We start from the raw sequence: 27,189 nt of genomic DNA, 5'->3' as shown, positions 1-27,189 counted from the left end.
TGACCGGCCGGAAGGCAAAAGAAACAAGCACAAGTTCTGTGTTACCCAGGAAAGCTCAGCTGTCTGGAAATAATTAGAGCTACAGCCACGCGTGGTTCAAGGAAATGTGGTTGTCAGAGAGAGACAGAGATCTGCCAAGCTGTCTCCTCTCCAACTGCCTGGGTCGAGGGGGCTGCAGCCCATATTTTAGAGACACAGTATTGTTTGCAGTTGATCTAGAACTTGAGCTGGAAGAAGTCCCCCATCATGACCTGCACACCATTAGAAGAAAGTGTTGTTTCCAACAGGCACAGCCACAATGTTGGCGGCCAACGGTGCATCTTTCCCCACTCATTGGAAAGGAGATTATCATACTAAAGCATTGAGATGAATTTCGATGAACAAAGGTAGGAAGACCGTTAGGCTGGACTGTCACTAGGACATGATGACAATGAATCAACTTAGGCTCTTGCAATGTCCATCACTGACATGTTTTAATAAGAGATGAACGCACAAATTGGCTTCCTTGCAATGTTTACTTCAAGCAGTAGGTCAGTCTGTTCTGGCCTTTGATGGGATCTGCCAGCTTCTTCCCTCCTTGTCTAGGTCCCCTGCCTTCACCATGGGGAAAAAAGGCTCCAGTAAACCAAATCCCGGAAGTGATGTCGCCTGCGGAGACCAACTCAAAACCAATTGGCCTCCCTCCTCTTCCTTTGAAAATATATACATTTCATACACCTGAGTCCTCCCACCTCTCTCCACTCCACAGCAGGCTCCATGAATGGAACCCCAGGGGCTGCCTTTGGGTAATGACCAAGATGGCCCTGGACAGAGGAGCAGCTTCACAGCAGGGAATCCTGGTCCCCTGATTCCCATGGGACGAGATGGTGGGTGAAGCATCCTTTTGGTTTCTCTGCCCATTCAGCTGTCTACCCATGCACAAAACCCAAAGCCCTGGATTTTGGATTTTGTACCTGCAACCTGAGTAAACTTTTTCCCCTCAAGAGTCATCATTCAGGCGGGGTGCAGTGGCTCACACCCGTAATCCCAGCACTGTGGGAGGCCAAGGCAGGTGGATCACTTGAGGTCAGGAGTTCAAAACCAGCCTGGCTAACATGGTGAAACCCTGTCTCTACTAAAAAAGTACAGGTGGGCACCTGTAATCCCAGCTACTCGGGAGGCTGAGACAGGAGAATTGCTTGAACCCGGGAGGCAGAGTTGCAGTGAGCCGAGATTCCACCACTGCACTCCCGCCTGGGCGACAGAGCAAGACTCTGTCTCAAAAAAAAAAAAAAAAAAAAAAAAAAAAGGTCACCATTCAACCTGACCAAGGAGGGGGCCAGGAAAGAAGCTGGAACCGTGGCCTTCGCTGCCTCAGAAGGGGAGGCCCCTGCTCTGGCTTGAGCTTGATTCACTTTGGCCTCAGTCCTCAGTTCCCAGGGGGTAACAGCATTCTGAGGTCACCTGGTGCAAGTCCAGCTGTCCCCAGGGACACATCTGGATCTCTTGGTGCCAACAATGGCAACTCCCAAGGGGGCTGGGTGGGGGCACGTAGCTCCAGTTTGAATGCACCATGTCCATCTGCCAGAGAATCCACTGGTCAGGTTCTAGGGAGGCAAACAGGGGGCCCCTGTCAGGAAATAGCTGCTCAGATCACACCTAGATCACCTGTCGTTTCAAAGAAGAAAGCCTGGGTCGGTGGGTGTGGGGGAAACCTACTGAACAGGTCTGGTGGGTGGAAAGCAGGTGTCACATGGGCCTGAGCCTGGACGGTATCTACAGAGAAATCTTTTGGTTGTTCACTGAGGGTGTGGCCAGGTGACTCTGGGTGGTGTCTGATTGGTTGCTGGCATCACCAGACCCTCCTAATATGGGTAGTTTTCCCATGTAGATCCACAGGTTATGAACAAACCTTTCACCACATATACAGAGAACCCCCTAGAGCAAGTATCTCCCCATCCCTGGGTGGACCTCAATGAAGATGAGCAAACTGATTCAAGACATAAAACCTTGTTGGTCCAGGTCGTACTCTTGGGTGAGTTCTTGATGTCGGCAGTGACAATCAGTGCCCCGGTTAGGGCCCGCCAGCCCCCCGAGCTCTGCAGCCTCAAAGACCAGCACAGTCCCCCATCGGTCACTATTCCTGAGAGCCAGAGTTCGACCTGGTAACACCTGCACCGTGCATTCCTCGGCCGACCATCTCCTGGCCCCATTCCCGGTGGCTGGACTCCTGCAATCCTCGGCCTTTGGTCTCGATGGGCAAAAAGCAGGAGGCCAGGGCAGCCAGGAGGCAGCAGCCACTGTAAACTGCCAGAGTCAGGTACACAGAGGATTCCAGCATCACCTAGGGGAAGGAAACATGGGTCGGTGAATGTATCCCTTCTGAAGCACAGACAGCGCCAACCATCAAATAGTATTAGTAACATCAGGCCTCTCATGATACTTGGTTGCTAAAAAGAATCTGGTGATTCCCTCCTCTCCCTCTTTGTCCCTCTCTCTCCTTGTGACACGCCTGCCCCTCCTTCACCTTCCTCCATGAGTAAAAGCTTCCTGAGGCCTCACCAGAAGTCAAGCAGATGCTGGTACCATGCTTGTACAGTCTGCAGAATCATGAGTCAAATAAATCTCTTTTCTTCATAAATTACCTGGTCTCAAGTATCCTTTTTTTTTTTTTGAGATGGAGTTTTGTTCTTGTTGCCCAGGCTGGAGTGCAATGGCGCAATCTTGCCTCACCACAACCTCCATCTCCCAGGTTCAAGCGATTCTCCTCCCAAGTAACTGGGACTACAGGCATGCGCCACCACGCCTGGCTAATTTTGTATTTTTAGTAGAGACGGGGTTTCTCCATGTTGGGCAGGCTGGTCTCGAACTCCTGACCTCAAGTGATCCACCCACCTTGGCCTCCCAAAGTGCTGAGATTACAGGTGTGAGCCACCGTGCCCAACCAGGTATTCCTTTAAAGCAACACAAAATGGACCAACACAGATGTCATGCCACAGCCCTATGAGCTAAGTACTTCATCCCCATTCTACAAAGGAGAAAACTGAGGCTCAAAGAGGATAAGTGGTTCCTACCCAAGTTCATACACATAATAAGGATGGGGCTGGGATTTGAACTTGGGTCTGCTAAGCTTGAGTCTGGGCTCCTTATAACTCTTCTCTCCTCTGGAACAGTGCAGTGCCTGTGCCAGCTTCCTAGCTTTTGGCATATGGCAAACCACATGGCGGAACTGAGTCCCATTTTCTTTTCTTTTCTTTTTTTTTTTTTTTTTTTTTGAGATGGAGTCTCGCTCTGTCTCCCAGGCTGGAGTATAGTGGTGTAAGTGGTGTAATCTCAGCTCACTGCAACCTCCGACTCCAGGGTTCAAGCAATTTTTCTGCCTCAGCCTCCCGAGTAGCTGGGACTGCAAGCGCGAGCCACCACACCTGCCTAATTTTTTTGTATTTTTAGTAGAGACGGAGTTTCACCATGTTGGCCACACTGGTCTTGAACTCCTGACCTCAAATGATCCACCCACCTCGGCCTCCCAAACTCCTAGGATTACAGCTGTGAGCCACCGCACCCAGCCCATTTTTTCATTTGCCAAATGGGTGTAGAGTGATGTCACTTCCTAAGAAGAAGAACCTGGGAGCACCTGGCACCGTGCAGGCACATGGTGAGCTCTCAGCCAGTATCAGTTAGGAGTGCCACACAATGGCCAGCACCAAAGTGGAACCGAAACACTTGGCTAAACATGTCTTTAAATTCTGTTTCTCTGAAATATTCAGACTTGGCAAATCCACAGAAAGCAGATGGGTGGTTGCCAGGAGCCTGGGGGAAGTGGGGAATGAGGAGTGACTGCTTAGTGGATCCAGGGGTTTATTTTGGGGTGATGAGAATGTTTTGGAACTAGATAGAAGCAGTGGTTGCCCAGCGCTGTGAATGTGCTGAATGCAACTGAATTGTTCCCTTTAAGATGGTTAATTTTGTTATGTGACGTTTACCTCAATAAAAAAGTGATGCAAACAGAAAAAAACCTGGATTTTCAAAAAGCAGAAAGACTTACTAAGATCTCTAGATACAAATGCTTCATGACACACGAAGAGTTGCAAAATTTTGCAGTGACGTCTAATTATCTAATTCAAAAAGCAGGAACTGGCATATTTATTTGTTTTCCACTAAATTGTGTCGGCGTACTTGTTTTGTTTCCTTTTTTTTTTTTCTTTTTGAGACATGGTCTCACTCCATCACCCAGGCCAGAGTGTAGATGGCGCAATCTTGGCTCACTGCAACCTCTGCCTCCTGGGTTCAAGCAATTTTTGTGCCTCAGCCGGAATTACAGGCCACCACACCTACTTAACTTTTGTATTTTTAGTAGAGATGGGGGTTTCACCATGTTGGCCAGGCTGGTCTCAAACTACTGACCTGAAGTGATCCGCCCACCTCAGCCTCTGAAACTGCTGGGATTACGGGCATGAGACACAGCACCCAACCCTTCTTTCCTTTTGTTAAAAAAAAAAAAAAAAAAAAAAAATTCGGCCAGGCACAGTGACTCATGTCTGCAATCCCAGCACTTTGGGAGGCCGAGGCGAGCAGATCACGAGGTCAAGAGATGGAGACCATCCTGGCCAAGGTGGTGAAACCTCGTCTCTACTAAAAATACAGAAATTAGCCGGGCGTGGTGGCAGGCGCCTGTAATTCCAGCTACTTGGAAGGCTGAGGCAGGAGAATCGCTTGAATCTGGGAGGCAGAGGTCGCAGTGAGCGGAGATCGCGCCACTGTATTCCATCCTGGGTGACAGAGTGAGATTCCGTCTCAAAAAAAAAAAATTCAACTTTTATCATAGTTTAAGGGGTCCACTGCAGGTTTGTTACACGGGTATATTGCATGATGCTGAAGTTTGGGGTTCAAATGATCCCATCCCCCAGGTAGTGAGCACAGTACCCAATAAGTGGATTTTTCAGCCCATGACTCCCACCCTTCCTCCCCAGTCTAGTGGTCCCCACTGTCCATTACTCCTATTTTTATGTCTATGTGTATTCAATGTCTAGCTCCCAAGAGAACATGCGATATTTGGTTTTCTATTCTTGCACTAATTTGCTCACAGTGGCCCACTTGTTTTCATCCAAATTTTTTTTTAAGCAAATCATATGGCAGCCCAAGGATTTTCTTCACAGGGAAGACGAGGGTTTGACTCCTGGATTGTCTGCTTTCCAGCTGCATGGCCTTGGGCGTGTCATTTTAGCCCCTGAGCCTCTGTTTTCTCATCTGCAGGCAATATTTCTTCTGTCCTCGGGTGTGTTGTTAGGATAAAATGAGCAAATGCACCCTGAGGGCTCTGGGGGCCGTCGGCATGTAGTAACTGCTTCCTGCGCATGGGGTTTTGTCACCCTCCCACCCCTCTGTATTTGGGGGCGTCACCTACCTGGGCAATGAACGGAGTGATGAGAGCACCCACTCTTGCCATGCCACTGCAGGTGCCCAGGCCAAGGGCCCGCGTTGCCGTGGGGTAGACCTGAAACACAGCAGCTGGATATGGGCATGGGGACATTCAGGTTCCTCCCACCGCTCCAGCTCCAGGCTGATAGGACCAACCCCAGGGGCAGGCCTGAAGTTAGGGCAAATCCCGCCAGTGTTGGTTACGCCCTTAAGGGAAAGGAATCCTCACCCCAAAGGGCACAGGAGGTTCAACTCAGAACTAGGGCAAGAGGCTGAGCTGTGGGTGGGAACCCAGTAAAGCGGTCCACTCTATCCTGGGGGGCTCCCCAAAGACTCCTCCACCAGGAACTGCCACAAGTTCAGAATTCAGGGGTTGCTCTCCACCTTCTTTTCATGAGTTCACCTTGAAGCCTGGGTCACCGGCTTTCAAGGGATTTCATAAAGAGAGAGATGGAAATGTTTACAGTCTCTCAGCTTGTACCCAGTAGAGGCCACATGCCTCTTTCTTCCCTAGGCAAAGTGAGAAGGGATTGTGCATCTTCCAGGCCGAGGTAATTAAGAAGGGTGCGTTTTCTCCTCTCCTTTCCCATGTCTGCTGGCTGGGAGGAGGACTCCATGGCCCTAAGCCAGGGCTTCTCAGCCTGAACACTATGGACGTTTTGGGATGGCTCATTCTTTGTCATGGGGTGGGGTTTGCTGTGCCCTGTAGGATGTTCAGCAGCATCCTGGCCTGTACCCACGAGATACCAGTAGCACTTCTGCCTCCCCCTGCCACCTTATGACAATCCAAAATATTGCCAGGCATTGCCAGATGTCCCCTGGGGCAAGATCCCTGGATAAGAAAGGCACACAATGCGAGGAGCCTGGGTCCCCAAATCACTGAAGGAGGAAAGCTGTCCCCCAACCTAGAACACCCATATTGGACTCTTTTATTTACTTATTTGAGACAGGGTCTCACTCTGTCATTCAGGCTGGAGTGCAATGGCACAATCACAGCTCACTGTAGCCTCAACCTCCCCGGGCTCAGGTGATCCTCCCACCTCAGCCCCACTCCGAGTAGCTGGGACCTCAGGCATGTGCCACCACTCCCAGATAATTTTGGTATGTTTTTTAGGGATGGGGTTTCACCATGTTACCCAGGTTGGTCTTGAGCTCCTGAGCTCAAGCGATCCACCCGCCTCGGCCTCCCAAAGTGCTAGGTTTACAGGCGTGAACCACTGTGGCTGGCCTGGGCTTTTTGCAAGTGAGAAGCTGCTCTTGTGTCAAACACTCCACTTTGGGGGTTCTCTGTTACATTAGCTAGCATGTTTTAACAAGTGCAATGCTCAGTGTAGGAAGCTTGCAAAGAATAAAAACATGAAGAGGAAAATATAAAACTCATTGAGGTTCTCAACATTCAAGAGATTTGTTCCATTTTTTATGTATATTCCTCTAGCTTTTTCTGGACTGTATATAGCACATATGTCTTCATTCACTTACTTATTCAGCACATACTTTTTGAGTTCATACCATATGCATTTATACATGATATTTCAATTCACTCAATTACATAAACAATATAGAAATATATTCTCCTCGTAAAAAAATCAAAATGCCTAAATTCTCTCTTGATCCACTCCCTCTGCCGGGAAAATTCTCCCCATAGGACCCTACTATTAGTGATATCTTTGGAATGTATCTTCCCAGATATGTTCAAAAATAAACATATGGAAAATACAGTATTTTAAAAATACATAAATGGTATCATGTCATACATATTATTCTGCAATTTGCCTCTTCCATTCAGTAGTATGTCTTAAAATCCTATCCACATCAATACACAGACATCCATATCGTTCTTTTTTTTTTTTTTTGAGATAGGGTCTTGCTCTGTTGCCCAGGCTGGAGTGCAGTGGCATGATCATGGCTCACTGCAGCCTTCAACTCCTGGGCTTAAGTGATCCTCCCGCCTCAGCCTTCTGAGTAGCTGGAACTACAGGTGTGCACCACCACAGCCTGGCTAATTTTTATTTTACTTTTTTAGAGAGAGGGTCTTGCTATGTTGCTCAGGCTGGTCTCACACTTCCAGGCTCAAGTGATCCTCCCGCCTTGGCCTCCCAAAGTGTTGGGATTACAGGCGTGAGCCACTGCGCCCACCATCTCATTCTTTTTAATGGTTTCTGGAAGCAGAGCATCCCCCACAGCCACTCTCCCACCACCGCCCATTTCCCAGCAGCTCCCAGACACCCCTCCTACCTCAGGTGTGTAAACATATGCCGCTTGAAAGCCTCCAGAAATAAACGCTCTTGCAATGAAGAGTAACAGAGTGAGCACATTTCTAGGAGGAGGATAAAGGCAGATGATGGCATTGCTTTCTGTCTGCTTGTTTCAGCATAGTCCTATCTTCCCAGGCAGTGTCAATGCCCTAGCATTAGGCAAAGGTTACCCCTCCCTGATGCTCATTGATACAGACATGTGGGCACACATATTTCAGTATCATCTTGACAGTCCTGCTTTTGTAAGTTCGTCATTCTTCAAAGTACCAGGCTGAGAGATGGGAACACCTGTGGTGCCCAGGATGGGCACAAGATTAGGGAGAAGTGACATAAATAGTGGAAAGCTCAGACAGGAACTTGGCTGGGGGCGGAGCAGGAATTGAGCCAGGGGCCAGCTGAGCTGGGGAAAGTAAACCACTATTCAGTATTCTTAGGATAATTCTGATCCCAACCCTCTGTCCCATTGTTCCCATAAATGTTCCAGAACACCAACATTTCAGGGTCGAAGCTACATCTCCCAACCTTCCTCAGACCAGGAGGTGGCCTCCAGATTCCTCATTGGGTATGGTCTGGGGCCTCTTAGAGATCAAGAGAGGCATAAGCCATTTCCATATTTTGAGGTTCTTGGCAAATGGAAAAATGGAGAAATGTTAAAATGGGATTACAAAACAGGGCCTATTTGAAATATTTCTATTGAACAAGTTAACAGTTTTAACATATACATAAATAGCTACATTTATGATCCCACTGGGAGATGATATCAAAAGTCTAAATTTGGCATCATTAGAGCAAAACTGGAGCCAAAGTTCCCCCCTGACTACAACCCCCATCAGAGGCCCCTCCCTAGGCCTGATCTTTTATCCAGTTGTGAGGCAGCCATGAGCCTCAGTCCTAGTGAGCACCTGTACCTTTGCCTGTTTCTGCACCCACTCCTGGGCCTGCACTGACACCGGCACCCCCACTTGTACCCACACTTGGGCCTACACCCACACCTGGGCCAGCACACACACCTACACCCACACTTGGGCCTACACTCACACCTGGGTCTGCACCCCCACCTGCACCCACACCTGCACCCATACTTGGGCCAATACCCACACCTGAGCCTCACCCACACCTGTACCTACACTTGGGCTTATACCCACACCTGGGCCTGTACCCACACCTACACCCACACCTGGGCCTGCACCTACACCTGCACCCACACTTGGGCCTATACCCACACCTGGGCCTGCACCACACCTGCACCCATACCTGGGCCTGCACCCACACCTGTGCCCACACTTGGGTCTATACACACACCTGAGTCTGCATCTATACCTGGGCATACACCAACACCTGCACTCACACCTGTACCTGTAGCCATACACACACCTACACCCACACTTGGGCCTGCACCTCCACCTGGGCTTACACTAACATCTGGCCTGCACCTCTACCTGGGCCTGCACCCACACCTGCACCCGCACCTCCACCTGTGCCCATACTCACACCTAGGCCTGCAGATCGCCTACCTTCCAACACAGATAAACAGCAGGAGGCTACAGAAGGAGAAGATGACGAAGCACAGGGCCATGGTCTTCTTGCGCCCCAGGCGGTCAATAATCCACAGAGTCACAAGGACACCTGGAAGGGGAGTGGGGAGAGATAGGCAGCTTCTGACGTGATTCCCAATGCCCTCCACCCTGGTAGTACAGCCTGTACCATCCCCTCCCCTGGAGGGTGGACTAGACCTAGTGACTGACTTCTAATGACTAGAAGACAGCAGAAGTGATAAGATGTCACTTGTGAGGTCAGGTGATAAAAGACTGTGACTTCTATCTTGGTGTTTTCTCTCCCTGGCCCTTCTCATGTATTTGCTTTAATGGAGAAGGCCAACTGGCAAGGAACTGAAGGTAGCCTCTGGCCAACAGCCGGCAAGGAACTGAGGCCCTCAGTGCAAAAACCTTCAAGGAATGGAATCTTGCCAGCAACCACGTGAGTAAGCATGGGAGTGGATCCTGCCCCAGCTGAGCTTTCAGATGAGACTACAGACCCTGGGCCAATGCCTTGATTGCAGTCAGTCACATGAAATATGCTGAAGTAGAACACCCAGAGAAGCCACAGCAACTGTGAGATCATAAGTGTGCATTGTTTTAAGCCACTACATTTTCAGGATGATTTGTTACCTGGCAATAGAAAACTAACCCAGGCACCATCAGGAGCCTGAATGGTGGCATTCACTGAATCCAGGGAACAGAATGCCTGGGTTCTAATGCCTCATTTTGCCTTTAACTTGCCATGTGGTCTTGGACTAGCCCCTTACCTTCTCTGAGCCTCATTTTCTTCATCTATAAATGAGCCTAAAAAACAACACATTCTACCTCAGTAGAGGCAGTATAGCATAGTGCTTATTAGTAATAATAATAATTGAATTTAAGCTAAGTATTTTTACATCTTTTTTTTTTTTTTTTCCGAGACAGAGCCTTGCTCTGTCACCCAGGCTTGGGTACAGTGGTACGTGCGATATCAGCTTATTGCAATCTCTGCCTCCTGGGTTCAAGCGATTCTTGTGCCTCAGCCTCCTGAGTAGCTGGGACTACAGATGCACGCTATTATGCCCAGCTAACTTTTGTAGTTTTAGTAGAGATGGGGTTTCACCATGTTGGCCAGGCTGCTCTCGAACTCCTGACCTCAGGTGATCTGCCCGCCTTGGCCTCCCAAATCTCCGGGATTACAGGTGTGAGCAACCACACCCGGCCCCATTTTTACATCCATAATCTTGTTTAGTCATCAGAACGATCCTCTAAAATAAATGCTATTAATTTATCAAATAGCATTTTTCCACAGTTATTCAGCCAAGGAGAGCCTACTGTGTGTCAGGAACTGTTCTAGGAGGTTGGGACACATCAGTGAACAAAATCAAATAAAACAATACACATAGCAAATAAAGAAAGAAGAATCTGAGTTTCAGAGAGGTAAAATCACAGAAATGGTGACTGCTTCCAGTTACAGAAATGTCACGTAATGTGACTTTCTTAAAGTCACAGAAATGGAGATTGCAAATGCTGAGTTTAACTTCTGAGCCTTGGTTCTTACCTACTAAGCTATGTGGGGAAAGGGTTTTAGAGGAAAGACAGACAGTGTAGTATGGGACTGAAGACTATGAATTCTAGGGTGGGAGCACAGCTCTCAGTGCTGCCTGCTGTGGAGTACTCAGTATCGTAGCTGGGTTTTCCCAGAACCTACCCCTGGGACAAGGATGCCAGTGCAAGGCATCGACTTGGGAAGTAATCCAAGAAAGGACCAGCAGGAGACTGGGGAAGTAAATTTGGGAAGGGAATGCAACTAACAAAAGGTGGGTACCAAGCAAGTTATTACTGTGGGCAATTGGAGCTGAATTCCACTGGGGGACTCAAAAGCCAGCGTAGAACATGTGCCTTGGAGTTTTCCTGCTGATGGGCAAGAACGCTGGGGTATTTGTCCACCAAATCCCACAGTATTGTTCAAAGGCTGCTCCCAGGTGCTAACTCCTTGGCACTTCCAGCTGCCTTGCCTGCTTTAGATACAGAGACTTCTCATTCCTTCTGAGATAGTCTTCAGGCACATAATCCTGGCAGTTGCAAGTTGCGGGAACAGTTTCTGCTACACTGGGCAAATTATGTCACCACTCTGAGCCTCAGTTTCTTCAGTTGTAAAATGGGAATAACTAAACGACTTCACAAGATTAAATGAGATTGCATCTGTAAGACATTTAACACAGGCCTTGGCATACAATAGGTGCTCAATAAGTACTAGATGTTATTGTAGTTGTAATAATTATTCCTCTTAAAAGAAAAAAAAAGATAGATCACCTTTGCATCACATGCTTGTCTGGATTTTTGACACTCTACTGTTCCTTTCCAGTGTGCCTAGTGTTGGAGGATGATTCTCCATGGGTTTCTCATATTTCTACACATCTTATGAGCAGAGGAACCAGCTGCCCTTTTGGTCCAGGCTACCATGTCAGAGTTGTTTGTATAGCAAACAACCTTGGAAGATACAGATACTGTTTCCCTCTGGAGCAAAGGGCAGGTTTGCTTATTGTCCAATATAATAAAGATGATGTCTCCCTTAGGGAGGTTTCTGGCAGGCCATTATAAAATATTTGGGTTGCCTAAGCTTGGGGTTCCCCAGCTGTGCTGTAAGTCCATTGCATGTGTAGCCTCCACCTGGGTCCCTCCTCATCATCCCTGTGGGACTTGGGGGCAAGGGAAACAGTCACCAAGGTATTACTCAAGCTGCTTGCTATAATAGTCTTTTGTCTCTGACCCAGAAGTCTCATGTCTTCCACCAGCACGCATGAAACTGGGCAGCTTAACTTGACAGCCTTCAAGTAGGGTAACATCTCAGCCCCTTCACAGTTCTTGACAACTTATAGTTAACAATTGAAAAACAAAGTCCCTTGCTGACTAAAAATGGGATTTTCTTCCAGGTAGAGCAGACAGAGCCACTGGCTGAACAACTGCCATATTCCCAGGCTTGCCTGACACAGCTTCACCTTGCACAGGTCCCTCACCTGGAAACTCAGAGAGGGTGGTCCACAGTAAGTCCATGTAATCCTCCTCACTCAGGTACTCGCAGGCCAGGCTGCATTTTGCCTCTACTGCCTTCTTACGACTGGAGACTGGGGTTGGGAGACAGAAAGAGAGGGGGAGTCATATACAGAGTCTGGAATCGCACCTTCCTGATCCCCATACCTCCTTCCCTGGGATGATCCAGTTTAGATGCCATAGAAAGAGCCCAGACTCAGAGACAGACATATTCAGGTTTGAATACCAAGCAGCAGTGCTCCAGCTTCATATCTCTAAGTGTGAGTTTCCTCATAAAACTGGGGCAAATAAAAGCACCATGCAAAGGGAGAGAATGAAAGTGGGCTATGCGTATGAATGTGCTTAGCCCAGAATTGGCACGTAGTAGGCACCTTAGTGGCAGACAGACTCTAGGGTGGCCCCCATGATCCCCGCTTCCTGGTAGTCATATTCTTGTGTAATCCCCTCCCCTTGATGGTGTAGGTGGGGCCTGTCACTTGCTTCTAGCCAATTTAGTACAGCAAAGGTGATAGGATGTATGTGATTGCATTCCATAAGACTGAAATGCCCATCATGCAGGACTGTCTCTTATGCTTTTCCTTGATGACTGTGAAGGAGCAAGTGGCCATGTGGGTGGTCTATGTGGTGACAAGGAGCTGAGGGCAGCCTCTAGTTGCTGAGGGCAGCCTCAGCAGACAGCCAGCAAGAATCTGAAGCTCTCAGTCCTACAACCACAAGGAATTGAATGCTACCAACAACCAACATAGGTGGGGTGGTAGGTCTTTCCACAGCCGAGCTTCCAGATGAGAACCCAGTCATCCAGTCCTGGCTATGCCTTGATTGCAGCCTGGCAAAGGACCCTGCTAAGTTGTGTCCAGACTCCTGACCTACAGAAGCTATGAGATGATAGGTGTGTGTTGTCTCAGGTCACTAAGAAACAATACACATTTATCATCTCATAGTTTCTGTACATCAGGAGTTTGTGGTAATGCTGTTATGCAGCAATAGATAACTAACACATGCTTACCACCTGTTCCTGTCCCTCACCATCTACCCCTAACCTTTTTATTGAAAGCGAGTTGGAGTGGAACCCAGTGGCCAAAGAGGTAATGGAAACAAGATCTCATCCCTGGTCCAGGCAGAGTTAATAAAGAAGGATGAATGCTACATTGCTCCCTTCCTGACCTTGCTTTACTCTCAAACTATGGGACTAATGTCCTAAAGATAGAGGTGCAATGGTCTGAAATGTGTCCCTCCAAAATTCATGTTGAAACCTAATCTCCATTGTGTTGGTATTGAGAGATAGGGACTTTGGGGAAGTGATTAAGTCAAGAAGCCTCTTCCGTCATGAATGGGATTAGTGTCCTCATTAAAATGGTTGAAGGGAGCTCCCCAGCCCTTATGCCATCTGAGGACACAGTGTTTGCCCCTTTTATCATGTGAGGATGCCACAAGAAGATGTTGTCTATAAAGCAGAGAGCTCTCACCAGACACTGAATGTAAAGCGCCTTGATAGGACCAACATAAATAAATTTCCGTTCTTTCTAAGTCACCCAGTCTAAGGTATTTTGTTATAGCAGTCAAAATTGATTCATACACCCTATCTGAACCAGCCGTTTAACAGGTAAGACTCAAAGAGGGTGAGTGTCCCCCAAAGTTGCTCCACCTACACCTTCCCCATCTCAGGTGTGGCATCTCCATCCTTCCAGTTGCTCAGACAGAAAGTCCTGGAGGCGTCCTTGACTCTTCTTTTTTTATTAAACCCTATGGACAACTCATCAGCTGTTCAACCTTGAAAATACATTAGAAGAGGATTGGCCACATCTCGTCACTGCTGAGACAGAGCAGGGACCACATCTCAGGAGGCTTCTGCCCACCCCCACCACAAACATGGAAATAAAGGAAAATCTTGAGTCTCTTCAAGAGAAATACCAGGCACATAGCTAGCCTTGAGAAGTAACTGAATAACTTAATAAACAGGAAGGTAAAAATACCTTAAAATAATAGCCACCCAAGGAGGTTAGAGCCACAGATGTTTGGTTCCCTATGGAAACTAAAGATAACATCTTTTTTTTTTTTTTTTTTTTTGAGACTGAGTCTGGCTCTGTCGCCCAGGCTGGAGTGCAGTGGCCGGATCTCAGCTCACTGCAAGCTCCGCCTCCCGGGTTTACGCCATTCTCCTGCCTCAGCCTCCCGAGTAGCTGGGACCACAGGCGCCCGCCACTTCGCCCGGCTAGTTTTTTTTTTGTATTTTTTAGTAGAGATGGGGTTTCACCATGTTAGCCAGGATGGTCTTGATCTCCTGACCTCGTGATCCGCCCGTCTCGGCCTCCCAAAGTGCTGGGATTACAGGCTTGAGCCACCGCGCCCGGCCAAGATAACATCTTAATATATGTCTCTGAGTTGGTTTCAGAAACCCGGAACCCACGAAATGGAAAATGCTGACCACCACCGACTAGACCTCAGATAAGGGAGAACTGAGGACCCAGCTCTGACCACTGACCTTGATTATAAATCTTTTCCTGAGGGGCCTAGAGAGAGTCACGCCCAAAGGCCAAACCTTAACATTCCTTCCTGCTGACCTCAAGTTTTTGAAAAAGCCTCCCTTTTTTTTTTTTTACCAATTACAAATCAAAGAATCTCTAAATCCACCTGTAAGGCCCCCTGATCTTCAAGATATCCCAATTTCAGGGTCCAAACCAAGGTATAGTTTCCATGGATTGACCTATGATTTTGTCTGTAACTTCTACTTTCCTAAAATGTACCCCTGCCTTTAAAAACCCTTGCTTGTAAGCCATCCAGGAGGTGGATCTTCAGTGTGAACTGCCTGTTTCTCCTTGCTTGGCACCCTGCAAATAAACGTCCTCCTTTCTCCCACTGCAAACTTCAGTATAGATGTTTGGCTTTACCGTGCTGGGTGAGCAGACCTAGGTTCGGTTCAGTAATACTGCTGCCATCTTGGTCTGAGTCATGATCAACCATCCTCTCTCATGTGGATTACCAAAATAACCTTCCAACTAGTCTATCTGCTTCTATGCTTGTATCACTTTCTCCCCTGACCACCCCACCCAGCCATAGTCTATTTCCAACACGTCAGTCAAAGGGATCCTTTTTAAACCTAAGTCAAATCACTGTCATTCCTCTGCTTAAAACTCTGCAGTGACCTCCCATGACACACACAGTAAAAGCCAAAGTCCTTCAAACATTTCTAAGGCCCTATATTATCTGGCAGTCAACACATCTTTGATCCCACCTTCTACTTCTTCCTCTGTTGCTCCACTCACTCTACTCCAGCACACTGGTCTCCTTGCTGTTCCTTTGGCAAGTAAGGCATGCACCTGCCTCAGTATCTTCTCACTGGCTGCTCTCTCTTCCTGGATTGCCCTTTATCCCTCCCCATGATGAATGTCCTCACTTCCTTCAAGTCTTTCTTTGAATTTCACCTTCTCGTTGAGGCCATCCTATTTAAAACTTAACTCTAACCACTGCCCCTTTCTCTGCCCTACATTCCTGACCTTTTTTTTTTTTTTTTTTTTTCAGACAGGGTCTCACTTTGTCACCCAGGCTAGAGTGCAGTGGCACAATCACTGCTCACTGAAGCCTTGAACTCCTGGGCTCAACCAATCCTCCCACCTCAGCCTTCTGAATAGCTGGGACCACAGGCACACACCACCAGGCCCAGCTAATTATTGTATTTTTTGTAGAGATGGGGATTTGCCATATTGCCCAGGTTGGTCTCGAACTCCTGGCCTCAAACAATCCTCCCTCCTCAGCCTCCCAGTTGCTGGTGAGCCACCACACCTGGGCTTGTTGCCATCTTTATGTTCACGAGTGCCCAATGTTTAGCTCCCACTTAAAAGTAAGAACATGTCGTATTTGGTTTTCTGTTCTTGTGTTAACTTGCTTAGGGTAATGACCTCCAGCTGCCTCCATGCTGCTGCAAAGGTATGATTTTGTTCTTTTTTGTGGCTGTGTAGTATTTCATGGTGTACAGGTACCATATTTTCTTAATCCAATCCACAAAAATATGGAACGCTTCATGAATTTGCATGCAATCCTTGTGTGGGGTCCATGCTAATTTTCTCTGTATTGTTCTACTTTTAGTATATGTGCTGCTGAAGTGAGCGTGTGTGAAAGACTTTGAAATGGGCAAAAATGTCTTGTAGTTATACCTTTATAGGTTATCTTCACCTGTCATTGTCTTTGAGCTATGCTGTAGAAAAATGATAGTAATGTAAATGATTCTTTTATTAATACATAGAAATGCAAATAGAGCGTGGTGGTGATGCAATTGGCTGCCCTATATATATTGACCAGTTTTGCCTCTAATTGTAAATTCATTTCAGCATTTCTGAGTGCCTGTATATGTATTTGCTTTGACTTCTCCTTTGAACCAGTTGTACCCTCTTACTGGTGTCAGTAGACAATTCTCTTTGGGTCTCTGACATTTCTGCATGTTTTGAGTAGAGGCACTGATTACCTTTGTTCTGGACTATATTTTCAAGGATATTTGTCTAGCAAACAGCCTTGGAAGAAAGAGAATGTCTCCCTTTGGCACAAAGAGTAGTTTGCTTATGGTTTTCAAAGATAGAATGTCTCTCTCTGGAGCAAAGGACAGACATGCTTACTGTCTAGTATAAAAGATTGGGGTTCCCTAAGCTCAGGTTCTTCTCTTGTTACACAGCTCAATACTTTTGTAGGTATTGCCTGCCCCTCTTCATGTTACCCTGGGGGATTGGGGACTTAAGGAACTGGTGTAGGAAAATGCTGATACCCTGGCTACTGCAATTGCTATGAGTAATATGGTCCTTTGTCTCTGACCCGGGAGTGTTGTGTCTTCTGCTAGCACCTGTGGGAACTGTGAAAGGCTAACTAGTCAGCTTGCAAGTAGGTCAAACTCAGACTTTTAGTAATTCTTAATTGATTCATTTATTAATTAATGAGTTAATTGAAATCTTTGTCATGTACTAATTTTGTATTTGTATGAGAGGCATGATTTTACCTTTCATTTAGAATTTTTCCTTTAACTCATCTATCACCTTGTAATATACTATATAATTTCTCATTATGCTATTGTCTCCCCTTCCCCCCAAATATAAGCCCACATGACAGAAATATTTGTCTTTTATTGTTAGAATTCACTGACGTATTCTAATGACAAAGACTCTCTGTCTTTTTTTTTTTTTTTTTTTTTTTTGAGAGAGGGTCTCACTCTGTTGCCCAGGCTGGAGCAGGATTATGCAGCGGCACAATTTTCACTCACTGCAACCCTCCACCCCTGCAGGCTCAAGTGATCCTCCCACTTTAGCCTCCTGAGTAGCTGGGACCACAGGCACACGTCGCCACTTCGTCAGGCTATTTTTTTGTACTTTTTATAGGGATGGAGTCTTATCATGTTGCCCAGGCCGGTCTTGAACTCCTGAGCTCAAGTGATTCACCTGCCTCGGCCTCCCAAAGTGCTGGGATTAAAGGCATGAGCCACCATGCTCAGCTGATAAAAACTCTTTTTCTGAGAGAGAGAGTCTCACACTGTCGCCCAGGTTGGAGAGCAGTGGTGCAATCTCGGCTCACTGCAACCTCCGCCTCCTGGCTAGAAGCAGTTCTCCTGCCTCGGCCTCCCAAGTAGCTGGAATTACAGGCACATGCCACTGAGCCTGGCTACTTTTTGTATTTTAGTAGAGATGGGTTTTACCATTTTGGCCAGGCTAGTCTCGAACTCCTGACCTCAAGTGGGCCGGGCTGGTCTCAAACTCCTGACCTCAAGTGGTCCACCTGCCTCGGCCTCCCAAAGTGCTGGGATTACAGGTGTGAACCACCGGGCGCAGCCAAACCCCGCACCCTCCCCCTGCCCCCGCCGCCCTTTTAACCAAACTTTTGTCAGGCTCCTCTGAGTCTTAAAAAATTCATCCTCACCCTTGGACTCTATCTAGTTTTGACAAGATACTGCTGAATCAGTCTAGCGAAAATGCACACCTTTGATATTTTTGATTCAATTCCTCACCCCCCACCCTTGATATTTTATCACCCTGGCCTGTGATGGGGTTCAGGACACGCCAACCCCCAAATGTAGCACCTTGGCATATTGAATATTTTAATCCAAAATAATTGGAGAAACAGCATGTGGAGAAGGGGCCTCTCACCTTCCTTTGCCCCTCACCCCTGAAGCAGGTCATAAAACCCAGACGGATTTTCTGGCTTTTTTTTTTTTTGAGACAGAGTCTCACTCTGTCACCCAGGCTAGAGTGCAGAGGTGCAATCTCGTCTCACTGCAACCTCCGCTTCTCAGGCTCAAGCGATCCTCCAGTTCAGCCTCCCAAGTAGCTGGGACCACAGATGAATGCCACCATGCTCGGCTCAGTTTTTGTAGTTTTGATAGAGACAGGGTTTCAATATGTTGCCCAGGCTGGTCTCGAACTCCTGAGTTCAAGAAATCTGCCCGCCTCAACCTCTCAGAGTGCTGAGATTACAGGCATGAGCCATCATGCGCAGCAATTTTATGACTTTGTTTCGAAGCAGATCATAAAACCTTCAGGTGAGAGGTGCCCTGCCTATACCCAGAGAAGAAGAACACCCTTATCTCCAAAGACACACAGACAGAAAAGAATCTGAACAGGGCTTGCTGACCTTCCCCCAGTTTGTTACCACTAGGTCACACTCTTCATCCTGTCATATTTCTCTACGACTCTCCACTGTTCATCAAATCTAGCACAAAAATACTCAGGCTTAACCATTTCTCCAGGTCTTCATGTCCTTATGAAGGCTCCTATGCCACATCAAACTTAGATGAAATACGTTCGTATGCTTTTCTTAATCTGTCTTTCATTATACAGGCCTCAGTCATAAAACCAGGATGAATAGAAGGAAAGATATGCTTCCTCCCCATACTTGCCTTTAGCAATAAACCTATTTATTTATTTATTTATTTTAGAGACAGGGCCTCGCTCTGTTGCCCAGGCTGGAATGCAGTGGTGTGATCACAGCTCACTGCAGCTTTGACTTACCCGGGCCCAGGAGACTCGCCTGCCTCAACCTCCTAAGTAGCTGGGACCACAGGCATGCTAATTTTTCTACATTTTGTACAGATGGGGTCTCACTATGTTGCCCAGGCTGGTCTCGAACTTCTGAGTATAAGCAATCCTCCCCCTTTTGCCTCCCAAAGTGCTGGAATTACAGGTGTGAGCCCGGCCCAGCAATAATCCTATCAAGTCAGTTTAACCAGAAACCATCTTATCCTTGACATTTCCTCTTAGTAATTTTCCATTCTCCATCTCACTCCCCCACCCTGCTCTCTGGCTATAAATCCCCACTTTGAATACTTGCGTATACAGAAAGGAGCCCAGTTCTATACTGAGGTCATCTTCTCCTATTGCAATTGTTACTAAATGACATTTTCCTTCACTTCTGTCCAGCTCTGGCTTTCTTGGACACTGACACATAGACCAGTACCTGGCATGTAGAAAATACATACTAAGTAAATGACTTGCCCAAAGTGACACAGGTACTTGGTGCTGGAACCCAGGTCTCCTAATTTCCAGCTGTGGGCTTGTTCTACAGTTTTACTTTCATGCCCAGGTATAAGAGAGAGCTTTTCAACAGGGGTCAGCAAACTCTGGCTGAATCTGGTCCCTTGCCTGTTTTTCCTGACCTATGTGCTAAAAATGTTTTTTCAAATGATTTTTAGAAATTAAAAGAAGAAGAAATAACGAGGCATAAAAATGACACAAAATTCAAATTTGCATGGAAACACAAGCAATGCTTGTTCATTTATATTTTTAAGAGAAAGACCTTGGATAAATTAAATGTAACAGAGTTTAATTGAACAAAGAGTAAATCATGAATCAGGCATCCCCCAAGCCAGAATAGGGTCAGAGACAGACTGGTGCTGCCAAGTGTTCAAAGGTTTATGGACAGAAACAGGAAAGTGACAGAAAACGGAAGTGAGATACAGAAACTGCTGGACTGGTTATAGCTCAGTGTTTGCCTTATTTGAATAGAGTTTGAACAGTTGATTGCTTTTTTTTTTTTTTTTTTTTTTTTTAAGACAGAACCTTGCTCTGTTGCCCAGGCTGGAGTGCAGTGGCGCCATCTCAGCTCACTGCGCCCTCTGCCTCCCCAGTCAAGCAATTCTGCCTTAGCTTCCCGAGTAGCTGGGATTATAGGCGCGTGCCACCACGCTCGGGTAATTTTTGTATTTTTAGTAGAGATGGGGTTTCGCCATATTGGCGAGGCTGGTCTTGAACTCCTGACCTCAGGTGATCCTCCCACCTCGGCTCCCAAAGTCCTGGGATTACAGGCATGAGCCACCATGCCTGGCCAGTTGACTGCTTTTGAGGGGCAGAAATCAGCAATTGGCACAAGAGTAGACTACAGTCTGTTCACACATCAGTTAGGTTACAGTTCACTATGAATGGAGAAACCTTTAGACTGAACTTAAAATATGCAAGGAGGCAGCTTTAGGTTAGACGTAATTTAACAACATACCGTCCACCATTGTCCTGCTACAAACAACAGAGCTGTGTGGCCTGCAAAGCCTAAAATATTTACTACCTGACCTTTTATAGAAAAAGGTTGCTAACCCCCATTTCACAACATTCCCCTGAATCCTTAGTTTAAGCACTAGGATGCTTAGCTTAAGCATTCTGCTCTTAGGAGATGCAATCTGTGCTCAATCAATACCAAACCCTATGATTGACTCTACAATCGAAGCACATCAGCAAACATTTAACATAGACTCTCCCACAATCCCGCAGCGAGATGGGACTCCACTACCTCACTCAATCCTTACACCAATAAACAAAACTATTTGCTATGATTGTAGAGGCCTAATATAAAAGATAATTGGGCAAACCCCGAACACAAGCAGGACCTTGATTCTTTTATTCTCTAACCTGAGTTCAATGCTGAGAATTTAGTGTTATCTTAAAAGTCAGAATGGCTTAAAAGCACAGGCATGAAAAGGCATATAGACTTTCCTTTGCGTTTGTTTCTTTTTGTCCAGTGGTTCCCACCTCCAGCTGCACAATAGAATCACCTGGGAGCTTTTAAAACTCACTAATGCTTGGGCTCCACCTGCCCTCCCAAGTCCTGATTAAACGGGTCTGGGAATTGTTTAAAAGCTTCCCGGGTGAGTCTGTTATGTGGCCATGGTGGAGAGCCAACTTGGTCCTCAAACTTAATGTGCACATTAGAATTATTGCACAGGATCACATTCATAAAGCTCTGAGTCCTATACTTCGTGAGGGCTCTTTAGGGGATTTGAGATGAAAATTTTATTTATTTATTTTTATTTTTCACACACAGAGTCTCACTCTGTCACCCAGGCTGGATTGCCGAGGCTCAATCACGGCTCACTGCAGCCTGGAACTCCTGGGCTCAGGCAATCCTTCTGCCTCAGCCTCCCAACTAGTAGCTAGGACTACAGGCGCACACCACCATACCCAGCTAATTTTTAAAATTTTTTGTAGAAACAGGGTCTTACCATGTTGTCCAGGCTGTTCTTGAACTCCTGGCCTCAAGTGATCCTCCTGCCTCTGCCTCCCAAACCACTAGGATTATGGGTGTGAGACACCATACCCAGCCATAATTTTAACCTACATTAAATTTTCACCTTAAAATACTATTAGGCCCGGCCGGGCGCGGTGGCTCAAGCCTGTAATCCCAGCACTTTGGGAGGCCGAGACGGGTGGATCACGAGGTCAGGAGATCGAGACCATCCTGGCGAACACGGTGAAACCCCGTCTCTACTAAAAAATACAAAAAACTAGCCGGGCGAGATGGCAGGCGCCTGTAATCCCAGTTACTTGGGAGGCTGAGGCAGGAGAATGGCGTAAACCCGGGAGCTTGCAGTGAGCTGAGATCCGGCCACTGCACTCCAGCCCGGGAGACAGAGTGAGACTCCATCTCAAAAAAAAAAAAAAAAAAAAAAAAAATACTATTAGGCCCAGGAGGTCAAGGTTGCAGTGAGCTATGTTCACACTACTGCTCTCCAGCCTGGGTAACAAAGCAAGACCTTGTCTCGAAAAAAAAAAAAAAAGAAAAAGAAATGCTATTAGAAAAAGTTAACTGAGAGGCCATTCGTCTGAGACAGCGCCAATGTTGTGGGTCCTAGGTGAGCAAACTGAAATCAGCTAAGAATAACTCAACTGCAAACCAAAAATGAAATCCTAAGCTCCCAATCTGCTGAACGGATCCCTTCTTGGCCAAGGGGACCCCAGAGAAACCTGAAAAGCTGAATTCCGGCCATAATAGGAAGGAGGTTCAGACATACCTCCTTCTTATACCCCCTCCCTTTTAGGGTTTAGGCACAACTGACCAGCATTAACATTAAAACAAAGATCGTAAGACTAACAAAACAGACTCTTCGTGGCAATCAGATACCAAAGTCCAACTTGACTCTAGTAGAACATCACTCGACAGACAGCAGACCCTGAAGGAAATCAAAATATTTTACTCCCAAACATATTTCTTTTTTTTTTTTTAAATGGAATCTCACTCTGTCACCCAGGCTGGAGTGCAGTGGTATGATCTCTGCTCACTGCAACCTCCACCTCCTGAGTCCAAGCAATTCTCCTGCCTCAGCCTCCTCAGTAGCTGGGATTACAGACACATACCACCACACCCAGCTAATTTTTGTATTTTTAGTGTAGACGGGGTTTTGTCATGTTGGCCAGGCTGGTCTCGAACTCCTGGCCTCAGATAATCTGCCTGCCTCGGCCTCCTAAAGTGCGGAGACTACAGGCATGAGCCACCGCGCTTGGCCTGCAACTTTTCAGCCTCTTTTCTATGAATAAATAAATAGATAAATTTAACTAACATGCTATTTCTTTTTGCACCTGTAGTCCCAGCTACTTGGGGGGATAAGGTATGAGGATCTCTTGAGCCCAGGAGGTGGAGGCTGCAGTGAGCCATGATTGTGCCACTGCACTCCAGCCTGGTGAAAGAATGAGACCCTGTCTCAATAATAATAATAATAATAATAATAGGCCAGGCACAGTTGCTCACACCTGTAATCCCAGCACTTTGGAAGGCTGAGGCAGGCAGATCATCTGAGGTCAGGAGTTTGAGACCTGCGTGGCCAACATTGCGAAACCTCATCTCTACTAAAAAAAAAATACAAAAATTAGCCAGGCATGGTGGTGCCACCTGTAATCCCAGCTACTTGGGGGGCTGAGGCAGGAGGATTGCTTGAACCCAGGAAGCAGAGGCTGCAGTGAGCCGAGATCGAGCCACTGCACTCCAGCCTGGGCAACAGAGTGAGACTCCATCAAAAATAAAAAATAAAATAATACTAACCATAAATAAAATAATAATAATTTTAAAAAGGAGGATTCACAGCAACCCATGTGAAGGGGCCTAGTTTACCTGAGCTGGCGGACAAGCAAATCTGTTCTGTTTTAATCCTATAAGGAAAGTCACTTTGAAACAACTCATCTGCTTTTTGTTCCCTGTTTCTGTTTTCTTCAGCTCTTTTCTACTGATTCATGAATCGCCGTCTGCTCAAACTCTTCAAAATTGCCTTCGTTTTTCTTTAATGTGCTTTGGTTTATCTTTTAACAGTGCGAACTTCAGAGCCCAAACCCTGACGTAGATGTGGCTCCGCTAAGGTTCGCTCCATTGCGATAACTGTCCAGGTTTCTACAGAGTGTCTTGGAAACCACAGAAGTAGTAGAAGGCCAAGTCCCTTAAGGGCAGAGCCTGGAGTGGGAGTGTGTGCACGACCGTGTATGTGCCGAGGGTGTGGGAGTAGTTAGCTGGCAAAGACAACCAAGATACTCACTGCTGCAGACATCTCCTGCCTGGAAGAGTTCTGTGGTGAGTAGAACTAACCCGTAGTAAGAGAATGCATTGGAAAACCTGCCAGGAGAAAGCAAGAACGGTAAAGAAATGATCAGAGGAATGCAAGTCCCCTTTCCCTACCCCCTTGGGAAGGGCCAACGTCTACAGCAGCAGGAACCAGTCTTTGAGCAGCACTGGGATTTTGGGGACTTCACTGGGGACCTGGAGCAAGAAGATGGCAGGTAAAAAAGCATCATGATATGATCAAAGGGAAGTGATCCTGTGTCCTCTGAAAGGCCAAGAACTGTCAGAGGCGTTTGAACCAGAGCACCTCCATCTTGAATAGGGGTTGGGTAAATGAAGGCTGAGACCTACTGGGCTGCATTCCCAGATGGCTGGGCATTCTAAGTCACAGGATAAGATAGGAGTCAGCCAAGATACGGATCATACAGACCTTGCTGATAAAGCAGGTTGCAGTAAAGCAGCCAGCTGTGAACCCACCAAAACCAAGATGGTGATCGGAGTGACCTCTGGTCGTCCTCACTGCTACACTCCCACCAGCGCCATGACAGTTTACAAATGCCATGGCAACCTCAGGAAGTTACCCTATATGGTCTAAAAAGGGAAGGCATGAATAACCCACCTCTTGTTTAGCATATCATCAAGAAATAACCATAAAAATGGGCAACCAGGAGCCCTGGGGGCTGCTCTGCCTATGGAGTAGTCGTTCTTTTATTCCTTTACTTTCTTAATAAACTTGCTTTCACATTACTCTATGGACTGGTCTTGAATTATTTCTTGCACGAAATACAAAAACCCTCTCTTGGGATCTGAAGTGGGACACCTTTCTGGCAACAGAACTATACTATACCAGAGACACAACACCTCCAAGACTGTCTACCCAACCGGCAATAGGGGGAAAATGGGACCCACCTCTGGAAGAAAACAGTCCCATTACCATCTTTTAGGGCTCTGGGTTAAGTGTGTCAACTTGGACATGTGATTTTTGAATTTCAGAGCAGAATGACACCATTTATTAACTCCTGGCTGACCCAGGAACTAGAATACTCAAGTTTGCAAGACTGGAATATTCTCTTCCAGTAGAATAGTTATAATGAAAACTCAGTCATAATCAGAAGCCAGTGATGCATTTCCTTAGGTTACAATGTGTGCAAGCAAATTTAGTGACTTTCATAATGCACTAAAATTAGTCTCTAATTAATTGCTTCAGTATTCAAGGAGCGTTGGCCCAACCAAATTACATGTGCTCAAAGGTGAGTATTCTCAGCTCTGACCCCCACCATCCTTTAAAAAAATTCTGCAGGCTCGCTGAGTTGATTGGGCTCTCAGGAATTCGGGGCAGAGCTAGAGGCTGTTCTGTATATTATCAAAGCTTTTTTCTCCTCTTCCCTGTAATTGACCACCTCGAGGACACTTCCCCGTTAATTAGCACCTTTGCTAAATGGTGAACGGAAAAATGAGAACTGGTTAAAAAAGAACATTAAAGCCTTAGGCCAAGTTTGTTCACTGTTAATGCTGTGTACATGAATTGGCGCAAAGAGACTTGAAAGATGACTGCAGCTCCAATTCACTGTGGAGTTTAAGGTGATTACACTCTCCAAATACTACCCCCAACCCACACCTTCCGGTTCCAGCGCCCTTCCACGGGTGTTATTTAAGAAAAGGTCCAACAGGACCTTAAAAGAATGCCCTTGTTGACCAAATCAGTGGTTCCCAAAATATGTGCCACATGCCACCCCTGCGGTACCCAAGGGGCAATATGGGCTACAGTGAAGACACTGACATAGTATAAATACACACACACACACACACACAAAGACACACACACATATACACACATACACACAAACACAGACACACAAGACACACACATAAACACAGACACACAAGACACACACACATACATACACACATACACACACGCACACATACACATACACACACACAAACACACAGACACATACACACACAGACACACACAGACACATACATACACGCACACACACACAGACACATACACACAAACACACACAGACACATACATACACACACACACGCACACATACACACACATACACACACGCACACAGACACATACACCACGCACACACACAGACACACACTACAAACACACACAGACACACAAACACAAGCAGACACACACGCAGACACACACACACACAGACACACAGACACAGACACACACAGACACACAGACACCCACAGACACACACACGCACACACACGCACACAAACACACACACAGACACACACATGCACACATACACACACACATGCACATACACACATGTACACAGACACACACGCGCACACACACAAACACACACAGACACGCACACACATACACACACACACGTATTTTTGAGACAGAGTCTCGCTCTGTTGCCCAGGCTGGAGTGCAGTGGTGCAATGTCGGCTCACTGCAGCTTCTCTCAGGTTCAAATGGTTCTCATCCCTCAGCCTCCCAAGTAGCTGGGACTACGGTGCCCACCACCACGCCTGGCTAATTTTTGTATTTTAGTAGAGATAGGGTTATGCCATGTTGGTCAGGCTGGTCTCGAACTCCTGACCTCAGGTGATCCACCTGCCTCAGCCTCCCACAGTGCTGGGATTACAGGCATGAGCCACCACACCGGCCCACATAGCAGAAATATTCAATCGTATTGTGAAAGAAAAATTCCCTTTTAAGTTTACTTTCAATTCTTTCAATCATTTTAAATTATATCCCAGTCTCACTTACATGCTAATGAGTCCTTAACACCTCCCCTTTCCCGTCTCTTTTTTGTTTTTGTTTTGAGACAGGATCTCAGTCTCTTGCCTAGGCTGGAGTATAGTGGCATGATCACAGCTCATTGCAGCCTCGACCTCCTGGGGTAAAGTGATCCTCCCACCGCAGCCTCCTGAGTAGCTGGGACCACAGGTGCATACCTCCACACCCAGCTAACTTAAACATTTTTTGTAGAGACAGGGTTTTACCACGTTGCCCAAGCTGGTCTCAAACTCCTGGCCTCAAGAGATCTTCCCACCTCAGCCTTACCAAAGTGTTGGGATTACGGGCATGAGCCACCGTGCCCAGCCAGCCTTTTTATCTCTTAAATACAGAGGCTCATTGCCTCTGCAAACCATCGGTCTAGTTACTTTTTCTGGTATTTCTCTTTAAGAGTGCCTTC

At 46.7% G+C, this 27,189-nt stretch overlaps 1 protein-coding gene and 1 non-coding gene across 5 annotated transcripts in view; both read right to left on the bottom strand.

Moving 5' to 3' along the window:
- Positions 1 to 448: 448 nt before the first annotated feature.
- Positions 449 to 27,189, bottom strand: part of SVO (SV2 related protein) — a 101,363-nt gene continuing 74,622 nt past the window's right edge. The window contains exons 11-16 of one of the 4 annotated variants that reach the window (XM_011770115.3): positions 23,979 to 24,055; positions 12,190 to 12,297; positions 9,167 to 9,278; positions 7,633 to 7,714; positions 5,384 to 5,473; positions 449 to 2,323 (exon numbers count right to left, since the gene is read on the bottom strand). In XM_011770115.3, the coding sequence (XP_011768417.1) occupies positions 2,117 to 2,323; positions 5,384 to 5,473; positions 7,633 to 7,714; positions 9,167 to 9,278; positions 12,190 to 12,297; positions 23,979 to 24,055 (676 nt within the window). In that variant the 3' untranslated portion in view covers positions 449 to 2,116. The remainder of the gene's footprint in view (positions 2,324 to 5,383; positions 5,474 to 7,632; positions 7,715 to 9,166; positions 9,279 to 12,189; positions 12,298 to 23,978; positions 24,056 to 27,189) is intronic. The other 3 variants (XM_011770133.2, XM_024798101.2, XM_011770125.3) reach the window with 3 other exon arrangements.
- LOC112423338 (U6 spliceosomal RNA) lies at positions 16,224 to 16,330 on the bottom strand. Its single transcript, XR_003013789.1, has one exon. It is a non-coding gene; the product is annotated as a U6 spliceosomal RNA (small nuclear RNA).

Source organism: Macaca nemestrina, chromosome 10 (genome assembly GCF_043159975.1).
Source record: "Macaca nemestrina isolate mMacNem1 chromosome 10, mMacNem.hap1, whole genome shotgun sequence".
In the NCBI taxonomy this organism is placed as follows: Eukaryota; Metazoa; Chordata; class Mammalia; order Primates; family Cercopithecidae; genus Macaca; species Macaca nemestrina.
This window is presented reverse-complemented; position numbering and strand designations above follow the sequence as displayed.